At 42.9% G+C, this 21,408-nt stretch overlaps 1 protein-coding gene across 1 annotated transcript in view; it reads right to left on the bottom strand.

Moving 5' to 3' along the window:
- Positions 1-18,769, bottom strand: part of LOC135981203 (uncharacterized) — a 65,200-nt gene extending 46,431 nt beyond the window's left edge. The window contains 1 exon segment of the mRNA XM_065582462.1: positions 18,528-18,769. Within this exon segment, the coding sequence (XP_065438534.1) occupies positions 18,528-18,769 (242 nt within the window).
- Positions 18,770-21,408: the final 2,639 nt, after the last annotated feature.

Here is a 21,408-nt window from a genome sequence, read left to right as displayed (position 1 = left end):
CCTTTAGATTGTAAGCTCTTTGGGACAGGTGCTGTCATCTACTATAGGTCTGATCAATGCCTAGCATAGTGAAGCCCAGACTCTATAAAGGCTTCTGGATACTACTGAATATAAATAAAATATAACATGCAATACAATTAATAAATAATAAACATCTCCATCTTGACCAAAGGCATCACTCTGCAGCTGCTCCCCAAGAAAGCTGAAAGACTGGCCACTCCAGCTAAATTCCTCCTGCAGTTTCAATGGGATACATAACAGAATTCTTCTTCATTTCCTGTCCTAAACAGAGTGGCTGTGCATAATTGAACAGCTGCTCCATTCCACCCCATAGGTGGCTTCATTTCAGTGGAGGGTGAAGCAAGTCCTGTATAAAGTCCACATTCAAAACACAGCATAGTGCTCCTTAGGGACAAGTTGGGGCATTACTGATTTGGGGTCCACCTTCAAAAAGAAGAGAACTGGGTGCTGACACACAAACCTCCTCCTAAACTATATGGATTTTCCTTGGAGGACTTCTTCATCAGGCTATGAACCTGCAAAGACTTATGCAGATGCTCAATTTGATGCGCTGTACGTGGTCCAATTGATGTCACAGTGCATCAAGTTAAGCGTGTGCACAAGTCCTTGAAGAGTGAGGGTCACTGCATGTGAGATTTGAACCAGGTGATGTGGCCCATTTCTATAAATACCTGCTTCTGTCAACACATTGCTGCTAACAGATGGTTGTGCTTGCTATCAAGCCAGCATTACTCATCCCACCCTTACACTATCAAACATGTTGCTTCTAACCCTCTGCTGCACTGAATCTTGAGATTAATTTCAACTCCTGTTTACAACACATTTTTTAATGCTGCTTTAACTTGAAATATTTATTGGAGTAACAGTCCCTGTGCTTGTTACTTCTTGCTTACTTTATGGTGGTAACTGCTAAGGATCTGCAACCCGGGGACTACTAGCGATGACAGGCCTTTTTTAAACCTCCCAGAAGCTCTATAACTTTCCCCAAGTGGATTTATTAAGTGCTGGTTAATCAGCTCAAGGAAAGTCTCAGGAGTAAAATGCAGTCTGGACTTCCCTCAGTTAATATTAATGCAGCTCTTCTTTCTGCCATTGCTCTGGTTCAAAAGAGGGGTTATTGCCTTTGGAGGAAAATCATGGTGAAATAAAAGAGCCACTATCTCACCAGGAGAAAATCAAGCTGACTTTTATTATGGTGGCAATCACTTTAATTACAGAGGCCACCGTCGGCTTGGAATGCTGCATTTGAGCAATGAACAGCAATAGTGCGGCAGACGGTATCGGGATTTCCTAACACACTCCACCCAGAGCCATACCCTCCTAGTTCCTGGAAGGTTGGAGGATCCTTTGAGTGAGGGCCTTGGCAAAATAGTGCTGGGGGACAGACTCTGGCAAGCTTAGACACATCCAACCACCATCAGAAGCCAGTGACTGTGCAAAGCCTAAACATCTTCCTCTGGGCCAATGTTTTTCAAAAGTGACTAGACATTTGGGGTGCCTGATTTGAGACACCTTCAAGGGACCTGGTTTTCAGACCAGAATGAAGAGCAGGGATCATGAGTTAGTCAGGTGAGACTTGTTGCGGAAGTTATTGTTTATATGGTGCCATAAAACGTACCTGGCGCCAAAAGACAAATTATAAAACCCTCAGGGCAGAGACATAAAGGGCCTGACTCTTCCCAGCCTTACTCGGGTAGAATCAGAATTTACCCTGCATGTAGTCCTCTTTCCTGTGGGGTGAGGTTCTAGTCAATAGGATTAAGAGTCAGCCTTTATAAAGGAATTCTGCCAGAAAAGCCCATAGAGTTTGGCAGGGGCATGGATAGAGGGCACTGCACTCTGGCTATTCATTGCTTTCAATGGCCCATAACGGACTATAGGGAGAAGAATGTAACTTAAAGTAGCCCTGAAAGTAAGAGCCTGGGGGCTGGACATGCCTCCAAGCAGTCCCCGCATATGGGGAGCACAACAATGTTTTAAAGATAGATTTCCGCCCCATCTGTGTTGAGTACGGGAATTCAGAAGATGTGCCCGTACATCTTCTTTGAACGCTGATGGCTTGAGTGTGCGCCATTACCACAGCGTTAAAATATGAAGGAATGATCCCACGCATGTGTTTGTTTTATATGTGCGCCTGAGGGGAGATGTATACTCTCACCTTTAGCAAGACTGCTGAGTAAAGAAGTAGAGGAACACTTTGTGAAATGGAAAAGTCAAGCTGCAGCTTAGGCAGGGAACCAGGATAAATATTATAGGAGAAGAGGGAATAAAAGAGAGCGACATTGATCTTGACTTGGAGTAGCCTGGAGGATTTCAAGGGACAAGCAGAGTTTTTACCAGGTAATTAAATGTTTTGGGTTTTTATCAATAGCTGACCTACCAATGGCTGAATTTCATCACCACTTAGCTCACATCTGCCTCTGCTCAGGTCCAGTCTGGTCCCTTGGACTTTTTTTTTTGCCACAAAGAGAACAGAATAAATGTATTGTCTAGCTCAGTTTGTACAAAGGAAACCTAAATCTTTAAGTATCAGAGGGGTAGCCGTGTTAGTCTGAATCTGTAAAAAGCAACAGAGGGTCCTGTGGCACCTTTAAGACTAACAGAAGTATTGGGAGCATAAGCAAGTGCATCTGAAGAAGTGAGGTTCTTACCCACGAAAGCTTATGCTCCCAATACTTCTGTTAGTCTTAAAGGTGCCACAGGACCCTCTGTTGCTTTTTACTAAATCTTTAACAGTTCTTTAAAAAGGCAACTGGAGAAACCTGCAGCAAGAGTTCCATTTGATCTACTTTGCTTTGGGCTGCCTCTCAGACATCCTGAAAATTTAATGTAATTGGAAAGGCAAGAGTGTCTCTGTGTGATGAAATGTCATGGTTGCATTAGAGACATTCACAGTGTAAATACTTTCCTAAAGGACGCCTTTGTTTTTCTTTCCATAAGAAGAGTGGGGAGGGAAGAGAAAAGTAAGCAGATGATTTGTAGCAGATGAGATAATTTTGATGCCCATGTTATGAAAAATGTTTTGCTGGAAGAAGAAGTCAATTAATTTGATCTCTCCATTGGTGCGTTCTGGCTGTACACAAATTTGTTTGGCTTGAAAGACCTCTCACAGATTTTTCAAGGCTTTGGGGTTTGATTTAAGAGAAGACTAAATGTAGTTGCTCATGATGAAAGAGGAGCTTGTGTAAAGGACACACATCAGTACTGATGCTAAATAAATGTCTTTATGGATATGTCTATACCAGTGGTAGGCAACCTATGGCACGCGTGCCAAAGGCGGCATGCGAGCTGATTTTCACTGGCACTCACACTGCCTGGGTCCCGGCCACCGGCCCGGGGGACTCTGCATTTTAATTTAATTTTAAATGACGCTTCTTAAACATTTTTAAAACCTTATTTACTTTACATACAACAATAGTTTAGTTATATATTATAGACTTATAGACAGAGACCTTCTAAAACGTTAAAATGTATTACTGACATGCGAAACCTTAAATTAGAGTGAATAAATAAAGACTCGGCACACCACTTCTGAAAGGTTGCCAACCCCTGGTCTATACAGATAGAATCATAGAATATTAGGGTTGGAAGAGACCTCAGGAGGTCATCTAGTCCAATCCCCTGCTCAAAGCAGGACCGACACCAACTAAATCATCCCAGCCAGAGCTTTGTCTAGCTGGGCCCTAAAAGATAGATAGATGGAAGGAAGGATAGTCTTGTGGTTGAGACAATGATCTGGGAACGAGAGGATTTTGATTTAGTTCCTGACTATGCCACAAATTCCTTGTGACACCTTGGGCAAGTCACTCTCTGCACCTCAGTTTCCTCATCTGGGTGAAAGTGATCATGAAATCATAGAGTTTGCAATTCTAACGAAGGGTAGAAGGGAGAACAGCAAAATAGAGACAATGGATTTCAGGAAGGCAGATTTTGGGAAGCTCAGAGAGCTGATAGGTAAGTTCCCATGGGAATCAAGACTGAGGGGAAAAACAACTGAGGAGAGTTGGCAGTTTTTCAAAGGGACACTATTAAGGGCCCAAAAGCAAGCTATTCCGCTGGTTAGGAAAGATAGAAAATGTGGCAAAAGACCACCTTGGCTTAACCATGAGATCTTGCACGATCTAAAAAATAAAAAGGAGTCATATAAAAAATGGAAACTAGGACAGATTACAAAGGAGGAATATAGGCAAACAACACAGGAATGCAGGGGCAAGATTAGAAAGGCAAAGGAACAAAATGAGCTCAAACTAGCTACGGGAATAAAAGGAAACAAGAAGACTTTTTATCAATACATTAGAAGCAAGAGGAAGACCAAAGACAGGGTAGGCCCACTGCTTAGTGAAGAGGGAGAAACAGTAACAGGAAACTTGGAAATGGCAGAGATGCTTAATGACTTCTTTGTTTCGGTCTTCACCGAGAAGTCTGAAGCAATGCCTAACATAGTGAATGCTAATGGGAAGGGGGTAGGTTTAGTGGATAAAATAAAAAAAGAACAAGTTAAAAATCACTTAGAAAAGTTAGATGCCTGCAAGTCACCCGGGCCTGATGAAATGCATCCTAGAATACTCAAGGAGCTAATAGAGGAGGTATCTGAGCCTCTAGCTATTATCTTTGGAAAGTCATGGGAGACGGGAGAGATTCCAGAAGACTGGAAAAGGGCAAATATAGTGCCCATCTATAAAAAGGGAAATAAAAACAACCCAGGTAACTACAGACCAGTTAGTTTAACTTCTGTGCCAGGGAAGATAATGGAGCAAGTAATTAAGGAAATCATCTGCAAACACTTGGAAGGTGGTAAGGTGATAGGGAACAGCCAGCATGGATTTGTGAAGAACAAATCATGTCAAACCAATCTGATAGCTTTCTTTGATAGAATAACGAGCCTTGTGGATAAGGGTGAAGCGGTGGATGTGGTATACCTAGACTTTAGTAAGGCATTTGATACGGTCTCGCATGATATTCTTATCGATAAACTAGGCAAATACAAATTAGATGGGGCTACTATAAGGTGGGTGCATAACTGGCTGGATAACCGTACTCAGAGAGTTGTTATTAATGGTTCCCAATCCTGCTGGAAAGGCGTAACGAGTGGGGTTCCGCAGGGGTCTGTTTTGGGACCGGCTCTGTTCAATATCTTCATCAACGACTTAGATATTGGCATAGAAAGTACGCTTATTAAGTTTGCGGATGATACCAAACTGGGAGGGATTGCAACTACTTTGGAGGACAGGGTCATAATTCAAAATGATCTGGACAAATTGGAGAAATGGTCTGAGTTAAACAGGATGAAGTTTAACAAAGACAAATGCAAAGTGCTCCACTTAGGAAGGAAAAATCAATTTCACACATACAGAATGGGAAAAGACTGTCTAGGTAGGAGTACGGCAGAAAGGGATCTAGGGGTTATAGTGGACCACAAGCTAAATATGAGTCAACAGTGTGATGCTGTTGCAAAAAAAGCAAACATGATTCTGGGATGCATTAACAGGTGTGTTGTGAGCAAGACACGAGAAGTCATTCTTCCGCTCTACTCTGCTCTGGTTAGGCCTCAGCTGGAGTATTGTGTCCAGTTCTGGGCGCCGCATTTTAAAAAAGATGTGGAGAAATTGGAAAGGGTCCAAAGAAGAGCAACAAGAATGATTAAAGGTCTTGAGAACATGACCTATGAAGGAAGGCTGAAAGAACTGGGTTTGTTTAGTTTGGAGAAGAGAAGACTGAGAGGGGACATGATAGCAGTTTACAGGTATCTAAAAGGGTGTCATGAGGAGGAGGGAGAGAACTTGTTCACCTTAGCCTCTAAGGATAGAACCAGAAACAATGGGTTTAAACTGCAGCAAGGGAGGTCTAGGTTGGACATTAGGAAAAATTTCCTAACTGTCAGGGTGGTTAAACACTGGAATAAATTGCCTAGGGAGGTTGTGGAATCTCCGTCTCTGGAGATATTTAAGAGTAGGTTAGATAAATGTCTATCAGGGATGGTCTAGACAGTATTTGGTCCTGCCATGCGGGCAGGGGACTGGACTCGATGACCTCTCGAGGTCCCTTCCAGTCCTATAATCTATGATTCTATGATCTGTAAAATAGGGATAATCATTCTTCCTGTTCTGTTTAGATTGTAAACTCATTGGAGCAGGATTGACTGTTGCTATGTGTTTGTACAGCACATAGCATAACAGGGTCCTGGTCTCAGTTAGAGCCTAGGTGCTAATGTAACACTTAATTTATATGTACAGACAACACATTTTTTGCACTTATATAGCACCTTCCATCAGAGGACCGCAGTCCTAAGAACACTGTTTAACACTCATAACATCCCTGTGAGAGAGCGGTTATTGTCCCTTTTTACTAATAAGGAAACTAAGGCACATCCGGTATTTCTCCATAGCATTTTGGAGTGAGCCTCTCAGCCCAGGTTGACGGACTCGGGCTAGTGGGGCTCATGCTACTGCTCTAAAAGTAGCTGTATAGATAGCGCTTTGAAGTTCCTGCTTGGGCTCTGAAACCTCCCTCCCACCCTGCAGGCTATTTCTAGAGCAGTAGCACAAGCCCCGCTAGCCTCTTAGAGAGAGAAAGTGAACCAAAATCCCTCAGTGAGTCTTGTTGGGGGGAAAAGACCCCCAAAACAAATGAAATTTTGGTTTTTGATGCAATGTTGAACTTTTCTGCCAAAAATTGTGATAAAACTGCATCCCCCTCCTCCCCCTTCATCTTCATCCAAGTTTTCTGAGAGAGGAAAAAATACGTATATATTTCTCCAACCAGCTCTGGTACTCAGTTTTTTTCGAAAATCTGACCATAAATGTCAGTATGGGAGCTACTGGGGTGCTGAGTGCTTGGAAATCTGGCCTGGTGATCTTTTGAAAATCTGTCCCTTGCTAGGGAGCTCTGGATTCTCCCTATCCCATGGTTAACATCAAACCAAAAGTTCCATTGTAGTCCCATTTTGCAGACAGGACATTTGAGGATCGATTCATTGGTGCCTTGAGGTCCTTTTGCTCCAGCTAGGCTGTCACTGAGGCCCACGGGAGAAGCTTAGAATCCCACCCCAGACGAATTCCTTCTATACAAATGGCCTCACGCCCAGACACAGAGATGGCTATACCAGTTCTAGGACATTTCCACCACAGACCTCAGGACAGAGGGCATTCCTAGGCAGGCCAAGGGTCGAGCTGGAGTTGAGGCCAGAGGAGCAGATTGAGGTGTACTAGGTGCGTGTCCAGAGCAGATCTGCTACCTTGCAATTCTGGAGCTGTATAGCAGTGATTGAAGCAGGCAGACAAGACAAGACATCTTCTCAGGGCTGCCCGAGTCTGTGCCAGATGCTGGGAGAGGCCAAATGAGGGAGGCACAAGCCTTTCTGTCCCTACGCCTGTGCAGGAATGAATCTGCCCCCATCAGGTCCAATGCTGCAACCCTACGGTCCTCTGTGTTCAGGATATGTTCTGTTAGCTCTAAGCTCAGCCTCTCTGGGATCTCTGTATACTCCATACAGCCCTTCGCATGATCTGCCTGGTCAGCTTCATCTATCTTTTCCTACATATTGTCCTTATTAAATAATAGGTTTGAGACACCCTGATAAATATTCACTATTAAAAAACAAAACAAAATCCAATCTGTTCAGATTAGTCACTGCAAATAGGTTAAGCAGGAGCTTACTGAAGATGTTAAACATATGTTCCCAACAGAAATGCACTCTGAGCACTGCCAATGCTTAAACCTAGCCAGAGCCTCATCCAACTCATTTCCAGTTCTTAAGAGTCAGCAATTTATAAGCAACCCCGCCAAAAAGAAGCCCTGATTTTTCTTCTTGAATGAAGAGCATGAACTTCACTCAAGTAAGACAAATGAAACGACTGAGGCAGGGGCATCCTGTCATGGAAATCAGATCAATTTTATAATCCCCAGGATGGGGGTTATGGCCTCGTTATCTCTCTTCCATTACTTTCTCTGCCTCCATTTTAGCAGATCTGTGTGGAATGATTGAAATGGCCAGTTTGATTTTTCTGTGTCCCCCATTCAGATCCATTTGTTCACTGCTCAGACTTATTAATAGCCAGTTCATACATCCACATGTGTATTCCTCCCCTCCATCTTGCCGTGTTTAATATTCAGTTTGGAATTATACAGATATCTGGGGCTGCTGTGAGCTCTGAGAATTCAACGCTGCACGCAACAAACTCTAATCCCATTGCAAGATCTGTTAAATGGGATAAATCACACGCTTTTAAGAATAAATTAATTGGCTAACTATAATACACAAAATAATATATAGTAATGATTATACTGATAATATATATTATTCGTTTGAATTTACTGTCAATAGAATCATGGGGAGTGAGGGTGAAAGAGAAAATAGGCTTTTCATCCTGAAAAAAAAATCCCCCAACAGGGTTTTTGAGCATCTTGAAATAATATAAAGTCACGATTTCTGTAATATTTAAAGTTCAGTGCATGGTCTCAACATTCCCAACAAAACATTTATTATTTCTATATGACAGTGGCACCTACAGGACCCAATTTAGATGCAGGCCCCATTGTGCTAAATGCTGTCCAAACACACAGTAAGAGGCAGTTCCTGCCCTGAAGGGTTTACAGTCTAAATATACAGGATTATAATCCCCATTTTACAGATAGAAAACGGAGGCACACAAATTATTATTTGCCCACAGTCATAAATGAGATATGCTGCAGAGCCAGACCTTGAACCCAGATATTCTGAGTCTTCATCCAATGCCTTTATTACAAAGCCACCCCTCTTCTTGCACTGAGCCCTATTGGCACACCATATCCATCTGACATGCAGATTTTACGTAATTGACCTGGAATGAACCTCTATCTAATCAGATCCAATTCCCACCCCCCGCCTCCCCCAATTTAAGGCGCGACTGACTTGTCCTCTTCTTATAAGTAAGTTTATTACAGCTATGCAACTATACTATTGCAGTCAGTTTTTCCTCCTTCCTCTCCTAATGATGACAAATTTCAGCACCGGCTTGGGAACGCCCAATAATTTTTTTGCTGCTCCCCGCCCCCAATAACTTTCATTTAAATGGGAATTTAGTGCTGGTGTAAGGTGCTCAAATTTCAGCCCTGAAGATTGAAGCCTTCTCTTTAACCACAGGGGAATGCACAATTCCTCTCCATACAATGGCCCCCTATTTTGTCCCCATCCCGGACCAAAGGGAGGACATCTATCTATCTACGGCTTTTCTATAGCTTCTTTCACCATGTTACCTATGCACTGAGTTTGCAAAGTGTATGGATAAGCAGGTATTTACTGCTTCATGTTTATTCAAGGCTACCAGAAAATGTGATGACTGCAGTGGTGAATTTTGTGAGGTGGAGACATGCCGGAGACCACCCATATAAGTCAACAAAATACTGAGAGATGACAACACTATTCACCCAGCCTGGCCTGGATTCTACCCAGTGATCTAGAGGCGAAAAGCTACATTGCCGATCTCCTGCCTTGTACAGTTGTTCCCAGTTCATCAAAACCCCAATAGCACAGAACTGTAGTTTATGGTTTATATATGTGGTTTCTAATACTAGTTTCAGTCAGTTTCCGGGACCAAAATATTCAAGCCAGTTCAGTACTTTTACAGTACAACTGTAAAAAGACAAGCATTGTGAAACCCCTCTGTAGTTGAGAAGGAACTGAGTACTGACTGATATGTTACAGAACTCGTGTCATGCAAGCATTATAGAAGTTTAGTCACTAACTTCCATCAGAGAGAACAATCAAAATCATGGGGGCTGTGGAAGAATGAATTTTAAATGACAGATGCCATCAAAGAAACCTACTGCACCATCCAAAAGGGATACACGTAACTCAAAATCTGCGGTGAGAGATCTCCTGTTACCCAGTTCACAGCAGAATCAGTAGACTCCTCAGTTTCATACATGCCAAAAAATAACTGTTTTAAGATTTGAATTACTTTATCTTCAGCCTTTGCAGCCATGAGCCAAAGCCAAGTTTACAGTCTTCTGATTAATTAGGGTCAGTGCTAACCTCTTGGTGGGGAGAGTGAGAGGACGGATATTACACTCATGACAAAGGAGTTTTTTCCAACACTTAGCACCTCCTCCTTCAAAGTATTTTGCAAACATTAATTAATTAAAGCCTCACAACAGCTGTGTGAGGTGGCCAAGTATTATTACTATTGCCATGTCTCGGAGGCAGAAAGTGCTCACGTAGTAGGTGACTTTCCCAAGGCCGCATAAGGGGTCATTTTCAGAGCTATAATTAAAATTCAGGGGGTTCTAGCTTCAGGTCTGATAGCCAGAGCACTAGCATATGATCCTCCCTTCCTTGGAACCTTTTCAGTACTAGTTGTGCTGAGGGATTGAAGAACATACCCATGATCAGATCCTGATCCCTCCCATCTCCCCTACCTGCGGAAGCCTCCTCCTGACCAGGGACCAAAACCTTCATAAATTACCTTAGTCTCCTACTTCCCTCCCAAAGTCCCTCATTAAGATCTTTCTGTTCTCAGAGTATATTTGCACATGGAGCAGGGGGTGAGATTCCTAGCTGAAGGGGACAAACTAGCTCTCATCAAGCTAGCATGCTAAAAATTAATGTGTAGTCACGGTAGTGTGAGCTGAGGGATGGGATGGCCACCTGAGTGCGTACGTACGTAGGGTCTTTGATAGGCATGTACATGGGGGGTCCTGCCGGGTGAGCTGCCATGGCTATGCTCTATTTTTAGAAGCTAGCTTGATGAGAGCTAGCAAGAGTATGTCTTCAGGAGCTGGGAATCAAACCTGCATCTCCAAGTGTAAACATACCCTTAGTCCTCTCAAGCTTATCCAACATGTGCTCTTCTTACCTATACTAAGAACCATCCCTGCACACTTCTCCCATTGGGCCCCTTCTCACAAGCCTACAACACAGTGTCTTCCTTCCCTACTGCCAGAAGCCTGCCACTGCTCTTCTAAGGGGCTCCTCCCCAAGCCAAAAGAGCTGGTATTTGGGAGTCAGGTCAGCTGGAGGCACATGTCCAGAGGTTTTGGCAGCAGGGAGCTGTGGTGAATGAGGTCATCCGCCAGACAAGAGAGTCAATCTATCCTGTCTTCCTGCTGCTGGAAATCCTCTCCAGTGCCTGCATTAGTACCCTGTCTGACCCACCTCCAAACATCTGGTTTCTAAATCTCCTCAGCTCTTCTTTCAGCTCTAACTCTGACACTGGAGCAGTCCTGTAACCTCTGCCCCTCTCTACCTGCAACAGCACTCATCCTTACCTGCCTCAGGGATGTCGTGGGGACAAATCGGTAGATTTTTTGCAAAGTGATCTGAAGATGGAAAGTGCTATAGAATGCTCAAGTATTCTTGGTCTCTCAGTGGTGCGTAAAGGCCCCAAAGTGGTAAACACGGTACGAACACATAGTAAGAAACAGTAACTGCCCTGAAGAGTGTACAATGTAAATAGACAAGATGAATGAAGACTATTACCCCTATTTTAGAGATGGGGAATTGAAGCACAGGGAAATTAAGTGACTTAAGATCACACAGGGAGTCTGTAAGCAGGTCTCTGTAGGAACTGAGGTCAGATCTCCAGAGTCCGAATCCAGTGCCTTAACTGCAAGATCATTCTCTCTCCCCCTGATTATTTATGCATTATCTTTGAAGCTGTAACATCACAGCTATTCTCCTTTATTTATTTAGCACTGGTGCTTCCCAATTACTATTCCATCTGCTCCTTGACTTGTTCATTCATGTAGGTGCTGCAGTCACCTTATGAACTCCTCTAGATTGGACGGTTCTGCCCTGACAGGCCCTGGTTTTCAGAAACAGCCAGTCTCAAGTTAAGAATTCAGAGAACTAATTATGGAGGGAGCAAAAGGGCGAAGGGCCACGTGCACAGTCACAAGCAATTCTCTGTCAAACAGTAAATGGCTACTGCAAGTCACCACTCTATTACTGACAGCCCATTTACAGCCACTCACAAGGAAGGATGGGCCTCATGCTGTTAAATCCACATTGTGATCCACGTGCTTCCCAAATCCAGATCTGGAGTTTTGGTTCTGCCAGTTAAGAGGGTGAAGTTCAGACCCAGATCTGGGTTTGGGGCATGAATCTTCATGGGATATTATTGGAACTATTGCATAGCAATGGAGAATCAGGCCCTCTGGCTCACATCTCCAACCTAGTATCCAAAGTGCCGGGGCGTTTGGATCCAGGGATACACACAATCTTTGTGTGTAAAAGCTTAACCAATGGGATGCAGACACATCAATCCAAATTCCTCCTGCCCTGAGTTACTCCAAGGTTGAAGTTAACCCGTTAAATTCTGGGAATGGAAACATTGCACTGATGCAGCAGTTTTCCAGCTCCTTCTCTAAATCAAGAGTGGGATGGCGTGTGAGAAATCCCTGCTTTTTCAGATTGAAGGTGTGCTCCCTCTGCTCCTGGCTGGTAAAACCCATTGGTGCTAATTGCAGTTGAGCCCATGAGGAAGTGGCCATTTAAAATACGCCCCCTTCCCTCTTCATGTCACTAAAAATCAGAATCAGACTTTGCTTCACTCCTGCACCCGCCATACATTCAAAGGAGGAAATTCCTACAGTGCTAATATCCAGCTGGCATACTGATGCCAGTGAAAAGAGCACTATTAGGCAGCTGGTACGCTGTGGCTGCTTCTATCATAATCACCCTGCAAAACATTATAGGGCCATCCACAAACAAATAGCAAGGAGATAAGAAGAGGCAGGATAAAAGAGAGAGAAAGCAAGTATGCCGCAAATCAGAATAGATAGGGACATTGGAATTGCCACATGGACTGTCTGATCCAAACCTGTCTGGTTAGTGTAGCCACCTATCACCTCTCATATTACACTTAAGTTGTACATCCTTTTTGCTAGAGGTCTGTACAGCACCTATCACAATGGGGCTTGTGGTACAAAATACAGATACAAAATACAAATAATTAATAATTATTGATGGGCTCTTAAAGCAACTAAGCCAGAGGTTCAGTATTCCACAGGGACATTGGGGAGGACCCGGAGGGAACTGGGGATTGACTGATTCTCCTGTGAGTCTAAAGCGTAAGTTATTTCAAGCCACATTTTGAAGTGCATCTATTTCATTTTTACCTGATATACACAGCTGAGTTTTCTATTCCTCACAAGTCTCTCCATTGGTTATATTCCTCCCCATCCCTTTCAGTAAGAAGCAATAAACTCACTTAAAGTGACAAAGGTGCCAGAGTTAGTCTGCAGAGAGGCTCACCGAAGACTGACAAATGTTCTCAGCCTTCACCTATCTTGTCCAGCATATCAAATGAATTTGCACCATCAATTGCCCAGCGCCCTAGATGGATAGCAAGTATCTCTCCCAAAAGAAATGCCCTTCTGAAATATTTCTGACAGTGCACAGCAACACAGAATCATAGGAATGATGGAAAAGACCTATTAGAGCAGGTCATCTGATCCATCCCTCTGTAAGTACAAGATTGCTGTCGATAGCGTGCTTTTCAGCCATTTCTGTCCAGTTGAATTTTAAAATGTTCCATGTCATTGGACTCCAGCTACTTTCTTTGGGAGACTATTCTAGGTCTCAACTCTGGGACATCTTCCTGGTATTCAGCCTAGCTCCTTAGTTTATTTTCCTCTCATGACTCCTATCTTGGTTCCACTCCACCCTACCCCGCAAGTTACATTACCTGGCATTTACCATCCTCAGAGACTTAGGCTTTGTTTACACTGGAACCTGAACGACATAACTTTTGTCATTCAGAGGTGTGAACCCCTCCCCCCACACCCAAATGACAAAAGTTTTGCAGACTAAAAGCACTGGTGCGAACAGCGCTTTGTCGACAGGAGAGTTTTCCTGTCAACAAAGCTACCACCGCTTGTTGGGGGTGGAAATTTTTTGTCGGCTGGAGAGCTCTCTCCTGCCGACAAACAGCGGCTACATTGCATGCCTTTGGGGGACACTTTAGAATATTGTAAAATTGCAATGAGTTGTGCCAGATATGCCATGTAAGGTATCTGCAAAAATGTTATAATTTGCCAAGTATGATAATCTTGTTTATATGTTTGTATTAAGTTTGTATTATGAGTTATAGATATGTCTGTATGTCTGTATGTTCAAACTTGTGCTATGCTTCTGGGTGACATCCCCAGACAGTTTGGTATCAGCACTGCCTAGCCTGCTTGATGACTCATCAACGAACATCAATTGAACAATTAACCCATTGAAAGGGTCAAGGGCTACACCTTATGACTCAGCAAGGCATGCATGCTTATGGACAGAACTCTAAGGCTTCCAGGCCATGTGCTGGCCAGCTTGTGTTTAGGACAAAGGCAGCACAAGCCACATGGCAAAAGACTATAAAAGGCAGCTGCATCTTCTCCATTTTGTCTTCAGTCCTGCTTCTTACCTCTGGAGTAACTTTTCCACAAACAAATCTCTGAACAAAGGACTAAATGACCCATCCAAGCTGTGGATGTGTTCCAGAGGGACTTTCAAGCCAGCAAACTCAACCATACTGCTAGGAACCTGATGGACTTTGAAGTCTTTGTAGGTATGAGACTGTTTTACCATTTAACATCTCTCTTCTTGTTCTTTCTTTTTTCTTTATAATAAACCTTTAGTTTTAGACATTAAAGGATTGGCTGGCAGCGTGGTATTTTGGGTAAGATCTAAACCTATACTGACCTGGTAATGTGGCTAACCTTTTGGGGTCAGAAGAACATTTTGTATATGTGAGCAGAGTTTTTTAAATAACTTCTCACTGTACTGGACCTGTGTGCTGACTGGGAGCCAGAGAACTGGAATGCAATAAAGGGAGCTGCGTGATTTCTTTTTTGCTTCTTCATAAGCAGTGTGGGGGATCAGAAGCACAGTTTGTGACTGGTTGGGGAGTTTAACTTCACTGTTACCCACGGGTCTTGAGAGTATCTGCTCCCTCTTTTCCAGCCTGCCCTGACCTTGGTATTTCCAGTGAGGGCTGCCCTTGGATCCCAAGTCACAGTATTGTTCCATTTCCCCCCCCCCCCAAAAAATGAAATGTAATCAAAATCAACACGTTGAATGTGAAATGTTTCACTTTCAAAGAACAAGCATTTTCCGACAGAACATTACATTAGAAATTATCGGACCACCTACACTTAGCACTTCCTGGAAGAGATGTAAATTCATTTAGTTGAAAAACTTTTATATGTAGACAACTAAATAACACACACAAAACATTCTAAAACTTTCATTATTTCTACCCACAAACCTTCCCAATGGCATGATCCACTCTGGTCCTGATCCTGAGAAGCACATGCTTAACTTTAAACACATGAATAGAACGGGCGCTTAAGTGTTTTGCTGGGTCAAAGCCAGAGTACTCAGCACCGACTGGGAAAATAAGTCATGTCTGAAAACATGTTAGCTACAAATATTTTAACATGACTCAGTACCTAGTGTAGTCACAGTTTAACAGCTTTAAAAATATCTCAGCTGATTCTGGTCAATGCTAGGCCTGCTATGTTTTTAAAGGTGTAAAACTCTGTCTACATTAGGTGCAAAGTCACGCTTAAAATTGTTTTAACTAACACATTCTCAAACATTGCCTATTTTCCTAATCTAGACATCATCCTGAAAGTTCTGAAAGAGAAAAAATTTCTCTCATGCCTAATGATTATAATTGCTCTGAGCCAAGTTCTTCATCAGGAACATTGCAAGTCTGACACATCATACCAGTCAAGTGATTTCTTTCAATTTGTATCCAAGGAAGACAAAATTTTTATTCAGAGGCAGAGACGCACGAGGTGACTACATCTGAAAGAACCACTAGCTAAAACAGGATATTGCCAATCACGACACAGCTCCTTAATATGGTTTGGGCAGTACAGATTAATCTTCCTTGAGATGACATTCCACAACTGTCTTAAAGGCTTTTAATCTTTTGAAGCAAGAGTGATGCCTACGTGCTCACGTATTACACTAATCTACAATTTTTGAGAAGTCGTCTGCTTCAGAGATAAAATGTGCTATTTATTATGTATTTTGATGTGCTGAATTCAAATATGACAATTAAAACAACTGATTGGCTACTGTTTCTAAGATATTTAAGTTTTTACATTTTATGTCTATGTATATTGTGTAGATAGAGTTTTAATCATAAATTGTAAACCTAGGTCTTTTCATGTGTTTATGGTTGCTTTACATGATAATATTTCACCTGTCCTGTTTATGTAACACTTTAAAAATCAGCAAAAGGAGTCATATAAAAATGGAAACTAGGACAGATTACAAAGGATGAATATAGGCAAACAACACAGGAATGCAGGGGCAAGATTAGAAAGGCAAAGGAACAAAATGAGCTCAAACTAGCTACGGGAATAAAGGAAAACAAGACGACTTTTTATCAATACATTAGAAGCAAGAGGAAGACCAAAGACAGGGTAGGCCCACTGCTTAGTGAAGAGGGAGAAACAGTAACAGGAAACTTGGAAATGGCAGAGATGCTTAATGACTTCTTTGTTTCGGTCTTCACCGAGAAGTCTGAAGGAATGCCTAACATAGTGAATGCTAATGGGAAGGGGGTAGGTTTAGCAGATAAAATAAAAAAAAGAACAAGTTAAAAAATCACTTAGAAAAGTTAGATGCCTGCAAGTCACCAGGGCCTGATGAAATGCATCCTAGAATACTCAAGGAGCTAATAGAGGAGGTATCTGAGCCTCTAGCTATTATCTTTGGAAAATCATGGGAGACGGGAAAGATTCCAGAAGACTGGAAAAGGGCAAATATAGTGCCCATCTATAAAAAGGGAAATAAAAACAACCCAGGAAACTACAGACCAGTTAGTTTAACTTCTGTGCCAGGGAAGATAATGGAGCAAGTAATTAAGGAAATCATCTGCAAACACTTGGAAGGTGGTAAGGTGATAGGGAACAGCCAGCATGGATTTGTGAAGAACAAATCATGTCAAACCAATCTGATAGCTTTCTTTGATAGGATAACGAGCCTTGTGGATAAGGGTGAAGCTGTGGATGTGGTATATCTAGACTTTAGTAAGGCATTTGATACAGTCTCGCATGATATTCTTATCGGTAAACTAGGCAAATACAATTTAGATGGGGCTACTATAAGGTGGGTGCATAACTGGCTGGATAACCGTACTCAGAGAGTTGTTATTAATGGTTCCCAATCCTGCTGGAAAGGCATAACGAGTGGGGTACCGCAGGGGTCTGTTTTGGGACCGGCGCTGTTCAATATCTTCATCAACGACTTAGATATTGGCATAGAAAGTACGCTTAAGTTTGCGGATGATACCAAACTGGGAGGGATTGCAACTGCTTTGGAGGACAGGGTCATAATTCAAAATTATCTGGACAAATTGGAGAAATGGTCTGAGTTAAACAGGATGAAGTTTAACAAAGACAAATGCAAAGTGCTCCACTTAGGAAGGAAAAATCAGTTTCACACATACAGAATGGGAAGAGACTGTCTAGGAAGGAGTACGGCAGAAAGGGATCTAAGGGTTATAGTGGACCACAAGCTAAATATGAGTCAACAGTGTGATGCTGTTGCAAAAAAAGCAAACATGATTCTGGGATGTATTAACAGGTGTGTTGTGAGCAAGACACGAGAAGTCATTCTTCCGCTCTACTCTGCTCTGGTTAGGCCTCAGCTGGAGTATTGTGTCCAGTTCTGGGCACCGCATTTTAAAAAAGATGGAGAAATTGGAAAGGGTCCAGAGAAGAGCAACAAGAATGATTAAAGGTCTTGAGAACATGACCTATGAAGGAAGGCTGAAAGAATTGGGTTTGTTTAGTTTGGAAAAGAGAAGACTGAAAGGGGACATGATAGCAGTTTTCAGGTATTTAAAAGGGTGTCATAAGGAGGAGGGAGAAAACTTGTTCACCTTAGCCTCTAAGGATAGAGCCAGAAGCAATGGGTTTAAACTGCAGCAAGGGAGGTCTAGATTGGACATTAGGAAAAAGTTCCTAACTGTCAGGGTGGTTAAACACTGGAATAAATTGCCTAGGGAGGTTGTGGAATCTCCATCTCTGGAAATATTTAAGAGTAGGTTAGATAAATGTCTATCAGGGATGGTCTAGACAGTATTTGGTCCTGCCATGCGGGCAGGGGACTGGACTCTATGACCTCTCGAGGTCCCTGCCAGTCCTAGAATCTATGAATCTATGAAAAGAGGGTTAGATAAATAAAATCTATTATGAAACAAAAAGGCAAAAAACTGTTCTGTACATAGTTTAGTCCTAGGCAGTGTCTACGCGGCACTTCTTGGCTTGTCTCTTGTATTCATTAAATGGAGCATCTCTTGTCACTGTCCAGCAATAGTCTGCAAGCATTGATGGGCTCCATTTGCCCTGATAGTGTTTCTCCATTGTTGCAATGTCCTGGTGAAATCGCTCGCCGTGCTCGTCGCTCACTGCTCCGCAGTTCGGTGGAAAAAAAAAAATCTAGATGAGAGTGCAAAAAATGTATCTTTAGTGACATGTTGCAACCAAGGCTTTTGTATGCCTTGAGGAGGTTTTCCAACAACAACCTGGAGTTGTCTGCCTTGTTGTTTCCAAGAAAATTTATTGCCACTAACTGGAAGGCTTTCCATGACGTCCTTTTCTTGCCACGCAGTGCATGGTCAAATGCATCATCTCGAAGAAGTTCACGAATCTGAGGACCAACAAAGACACCTTCCTTTATCTTAGCTTCACTTAACCTTGGTAATTTTCCACGGTGGTACTTGAAAGTTGCTTGTGTTTTGTCAATGGCCTTGACAAAGTTCTTCATCAGACCCAGCTTGATGTGTAAGGGTGGTAACAAAATCTTCCTTGATTCAACAAGTGGTGGATGCTGAACACTTTTCCTCCCAGGCTCCAATGACTGTCGGAGTGGCCAGTCTTTCTTGATGTAGTGGGAATCTCTTGTACGACTATCCCATTCGCAGAGAAAACAGCAGTACTTTGTGTATCCAGTCTGCAGACCAAGCAAGAGAACAACAACCTTCAAATCGCCACAAAGCTGCCACTGATGTTGGTCATAGTTTATGCACCTCAAAAGTTGTTTCATGTTGTCATAGGTTTCCTTCATATGGAGTGCATGACCAACTGGAATTGATGGCAAAACATTGCCATTATGCAGTAAAACAGCTTTAAGACTCGTCTTCGATGAATCAATGAACAGTCTCCACTCATCCGGATCGTGAACGGTGTTGAGGGCTGCCATCACACCATGGATGTTGTTGCAGGCTACAAGATCACCGTCCATGAAGAAGAATGGGACAAGATCCTTTTGACGGTCACGGAACATGGAAACCCTAACATCACCTGCCAGGAGATTCCACTGCTGTAGTCTGGAGCCCAACAGCTCTGCCTTACTCTTGGATAGTTCCAAATCCCTGACAAGGTCATTCAGTTCACCTTGTGTTATGAAGTGTGGTTCAGAGGAGGAGGATGGGAGAAAATGTGGGTCCTGTGACATTGATGGTTCAGGACCAGAAGTTTCATCCTCTTCCTCGTCTGACTCAAGTGAGAAAGATTCTGGTGCATCAGGAACTGGCAGTCCTTCTCCGTGGGGTACTGGGAGTATAGCTGATGGAATGTTTGGATAATGCACAGTCCACTTTTTCTTCTTTGACACACCTTTCCCAACTGGAGGCACCATGCAGAAGTAACAATTGCTGGTATGATCTGTTGGCTCTCTCCAAATCATTGGCACTACAAAAGGCATAGATTTCCTTTTCCTGTTCAACCACTGGCGAAGATTTGTTGCACAAGTGTTGCAGCATATGTGTGGGGCCCACCTCTTGTCCTGATCTCCAATTTTGCAGCCAAAATAAAGGTGATAGGCTTTCTTAACCATAGTGGTTATACTGCGCTTTTGGGATGCAAAAGTCACTTCACCACAAACATAGCAGAAGTTATCTGCACTGTTCACACAAGTACAAGGCATCTCTGCTCACTTTGGCTAAACAGAAATGTGTCCCTTTGCAAAATCAAACACTGAGAAATAAGAGAGCACGACACTATATGATTTCTAGAGCTGATATAGGGCAATTTGTTCAGCAGAGTGATGTAAGCTTCGTTATGATTGCATCATCCATGACTTCTAGGAATAACATGATGCAATTCATATCATGTATGACGCAATACCAGCTTCAGATTGCATCATTCATTGTTTTGCCTGAAAAGCAAGTACTGTCCAAACCCAGTCATAGATTTATTCATAGATCCAGTCAAAGATGTATTTTAGTCATTTCTGGTTTAAATTGAGATCCCTTCCCTTTAGAACTCACTTATCCTCCGCCATTCCCAAGTCAAGGGTCATATATACTGACCCAATAGCATATCTTGAAAACTAGAGCCAATCAACAATTTTAAGCATCACTTTCGTTCTCAGTGTCCCAGAATTAGTAAAGTTTGACTACATTTATTTCAGAAGCATTTTGGCTGTAGAGCAGTGTTATTGGGTTTTAACAAAGTTCAAGGGCTTTTTTCTTTCGGTAAGGAGATGTCCCTAGCTTTCTGCTGGATTTGTGATTAAGGTGCCTACCCACTTTGGATGGATGTGAATCATCTCTCAGTTCATCCGGCACATCTTCTGCTGCATTGCAAAGGATGATAGCAGCTTGGTTGAATGCACAGGGTGCTGTCCTGAGAATCAGGAGTCCTAGCCACTGTTCTGCGCTCTGCCGCTGAACTTCTGTGTCAACCTTGGGCACGCCCCTTCAACTCTCTGGCCCTCTGTTTCCCCTCTCACTTAAGTGCCTGTTTAGACTGTAAACTCTTCACGGGACGGAATTCCTCCCTTTAAGTCTCTAGAGGTATATCTACACTACACTCTAAACCCAAGTCTCTGGGACCCAGGCTTGCAAACTCAAAGATCCCAAGCCCATACTTGATGTACACACTACATTGTAAACCAGGGCTTACAATTGCTGGACTCAGGTTCTCACAGCTGTGCTAATGCATCCATACTTCATTACACTGACCTTCTGACTCGGGTCTGCTGTTTGAGCTGTGTCCACACTGCAAAATGACAGAGCTTGGATCTGAGTCATAGTGGGACTTGGGCTCTGACCCATCCCCCAGCAGAATCCTGAGTGCTTGCTGACCCGAGTCAGACTGATTTGCATGTGAACGGAAGCAAGGCTTGGGCTCAAACTTGAGTCCAAGCCTGGGCTTAATATGCAGTGTAGACACATCCTATGTTGCCTAGCACAGTTGGGACCCCAATTGGGTCCTCTAGGTGTTATCCTAAGAGAAATAACAGCCTGCTACACCTCCAACATTTGCTGCATGTGACCAGAGAATGCCAATCTCTGCTGTATTCTGTGTACTAGAGACAAATGCAATCCAGTGGATTGGGCATAAGGCTAGAATTCAGGAAGTTCTACCCCACTTCTGTCACTAACTTATTGTTTAACCAAA

Source organism: Chrysemys picta, chromosome 2, assembly GCF_011386835.1.
Source record: "Chrysemys picta bellii isolate R12L10 chromosome 2, ASM1138683v2, whole genome shotgun sequence".
Lineage (NCBI taxonomy): Eukaryota > Metazoa > Chordata > Testudines > Emydidae > Chrysemys > Chrysemys picta.
This window is presented reverse-complemented; position numbering and strand designations above follow the sequence as displayed.